This window comes from Camelina sativa, chromosome 17 (genome assembly GCF_000633955.1).
Source record: "Camelina sativa cultivar DH55 chromosome 17, Cs, whole genome shotgun sequence".
Classification (NCBI taxonomy): Eukaryota; Viridiplantae; Streptophyta; class Magnoliopsida; order Brassicales; family Brassicaceae; genus Camelina; species Camelina sativa.
In genome coordinates, this window is record NC_025701.1 from 20,374,012 (window position 1) to 20,376,429 (window position 2,418).

Consider the following 2,418-nt stretch of genomic DNA (forward strand, 5'->3'; position numbering starts at 1 on the left):
GCGACTAAGGATTTATTGTCGAGACATTGTTCCAAAACAGTCGCATCGTAGTAACGCTTTTGCGACTGAAATTTGGTGTTGTACATTTGCGACTCCTTTACGTCTACTACTTTTGTCGTCGTTAGCCCGTCACAAAATTGTCGTAAAACGGTCACAAAAGTTTGTGACTAAAAATTCAGTCACATAAAGTAGTCACAAATTACATGTTTTCGTGTAGTGGAGGCTCAAACGATCGCCGTGGCAGGTCTGTGTCTGCTATACCTCCACACAACTCTTTAAGTTATTATTAAGTGCTAATCTTTTTTTGTTGATTTTTACAGAGATGCTCTCGTTTACATTCTTGGAGAAGACGCTTTAGAGAAGGCCATGGAACTTGTTGGTGGATGTGACGGGGGAGCATGGAATATTGCAGTTGCTTTGGCTATGCCGCCACCAGGCGCAATGATAGGATATGACCCATCATCATGTACGTAAAGTTGCTCTAGATTATTTGTTCTTTGTAACAAATTAAAAACCTCCTCACCTAAATTTTGTGGTTTATTTTTTTAGCTTTTTCTTTACCTATAAAACTAAGAGGATGAAGAAGAAGACCACTATGGGGTAGAAAGTTTTCTCTTGGAAGAAGATTGAAGCTCTTTGATGTTTCTAGCTTGTGATACAATATACAATGTCTCAGTAAAACATCTTGATTTGGACTTTAGTTATGTTTATTACCCCCATGTTTTAGGTTTAGGTTGGTATAGTTTTTTAGGGTAGTTTATTACCCACGCATATGATGTCAGTTTATTATTATTTTTTTTTTTGTCAAACTATGTCAGTTTATCATTTACTCATGTATTTGTGCTTTGATTTACCTTTTAAACTCTTAACTAGGATTTAACCCACGGTACACCGCGGGACAATATTTTAATTTTAAAAATTAAAAATTTATATTGTATTTATTTGTTATTTTATTATTATTTTATTAATTTTTAAAATATAAAATTTTACAGGTATTTGATATAAATATTCAAAGTATAGAACTTTTGTAGTGTTTTCAAGGTTTTAACCCGTGTGGTATATGTATAGTCTAGTAATACATTTATCTCCTGGTACACATCTAAAAGTGTTTTAAAAAAACAATTCCACTTAACTCCTTACATGGGATTAATGCCAACCCGTCTCACCAAAATCAAAATAAGTTTTTGCGTAAAAAAAAATAATTAAAATAAGTTTTTTTTATCAAGTTTAATTATGTTAATTGTTTTACCAAATTAACATACTTTTATAGTTTATAATTTTTCCATGTCAATATATATAGTTTATGATAATTAATTGAATTTTTTTTTTTTGATAATTCCTCAAAAAATAAAAAATAAACCAAATTATATGGGGGGGTTTTCAACATATTTAATGTGACATTTTATAATTGGATTTTCGGTTTAGGAAATTTATTAATGTTAATATAATTATTGATATTGTAAACTTTTGTTATGGAAAATCTGTTGTATATCATTTAAATTTGAGAGATTCTAGCATCCATAAAAATAGTTTTGGAGATTTAATGGGTTAATACTTTAATGGATAGAGTTATTTTTAGAAAAATCGGAATGTATAAATGTTGTTAAGATTTTATGGCAATAAATGTATTAAATGTTGGTCAATTTAAGAAAGTTTAGTATTTGAGTTTCTCTGCAATGTTATTTATAGAATTGTTTTAGGGGGTTAATATTGTAAAAAATATAAATAAGTAAAACTTAAAGGACATAAACCAAAATATACTTAAAAAATGTTAATATAGATAAGCGAATAAACAAACCATCGAATCCAATTTTGCTTCTGTAAGTGATCAATGACCATTCCGGATAATTCCTTATTTGTATTCATTAATCACAATAATGAAACCACAAATAATTATGCGAATAGTACTAGTCTTTTAATATACCGATTTCAGTAAATGCACTACAATCTTGAAAACCGTATTCAAATCAAGCAAAAACACAACCAAAAATTAATAAATTGCCAACTAAGCAAGTCCCTCAAAGAAAGACCACTAGGTAAATCAATTTACCAGCCCTGAGTCCGTTGACCGACCAACGACGCTGAACTGCATAAATCTCTCGGCACAAAATTAACGGCGGCGATCAACATCCACCGGACAAAAAGGTCGTCCAGCTCGAGCCCGATGGCTAGGAATAGTAAAATGTCTAAGCCTCCCATTTTGCTCCCTCATGTAACCTTTACACAAGAAAGTCGCCGAGAACTCATCTTCCACGGGACGGTTAACGTCGTGAACAAAAACATCAGTTTCACCATCTTCACGGTTACGAGCCAAAAGCCCCGCCGTGTAAATAGCACTCATCCTCCCCGGAGCTTCTTCATGGTAACCAGTTGGAGCGTCGACCATGATCAGATCCCATTTCGTATCGTAAAAATCCG

The 2,418-nt window shown here is 32.4% G+C and overlaps 1 protein-coding gene across 1 annotated transcript in view; it reads right to left on the bottom strand.

Annotated features, from left to right (window-relative positions):
* The window catches only part of LOC104759660 (glucuronoxylan 4-O-methyltransferase 3-like), a 1,636-nt gene continuing 1,043 nt past the window's right edge, over window positions 1,826-2,418 (bottom strand). Inside the window, exon 3 of the mRNA XM_010482565.2 lies at window positions 1,826-2,412. Within this exon, the coding sequence (XP_010480867.1) occupies window positions 2,111-2,412 (302 nt within the window). The 3' untranslated portion in view covers window positions 1,826-2,110. The remainder of the gene's footprint in view (window positions 2,413-2,418) is intronic.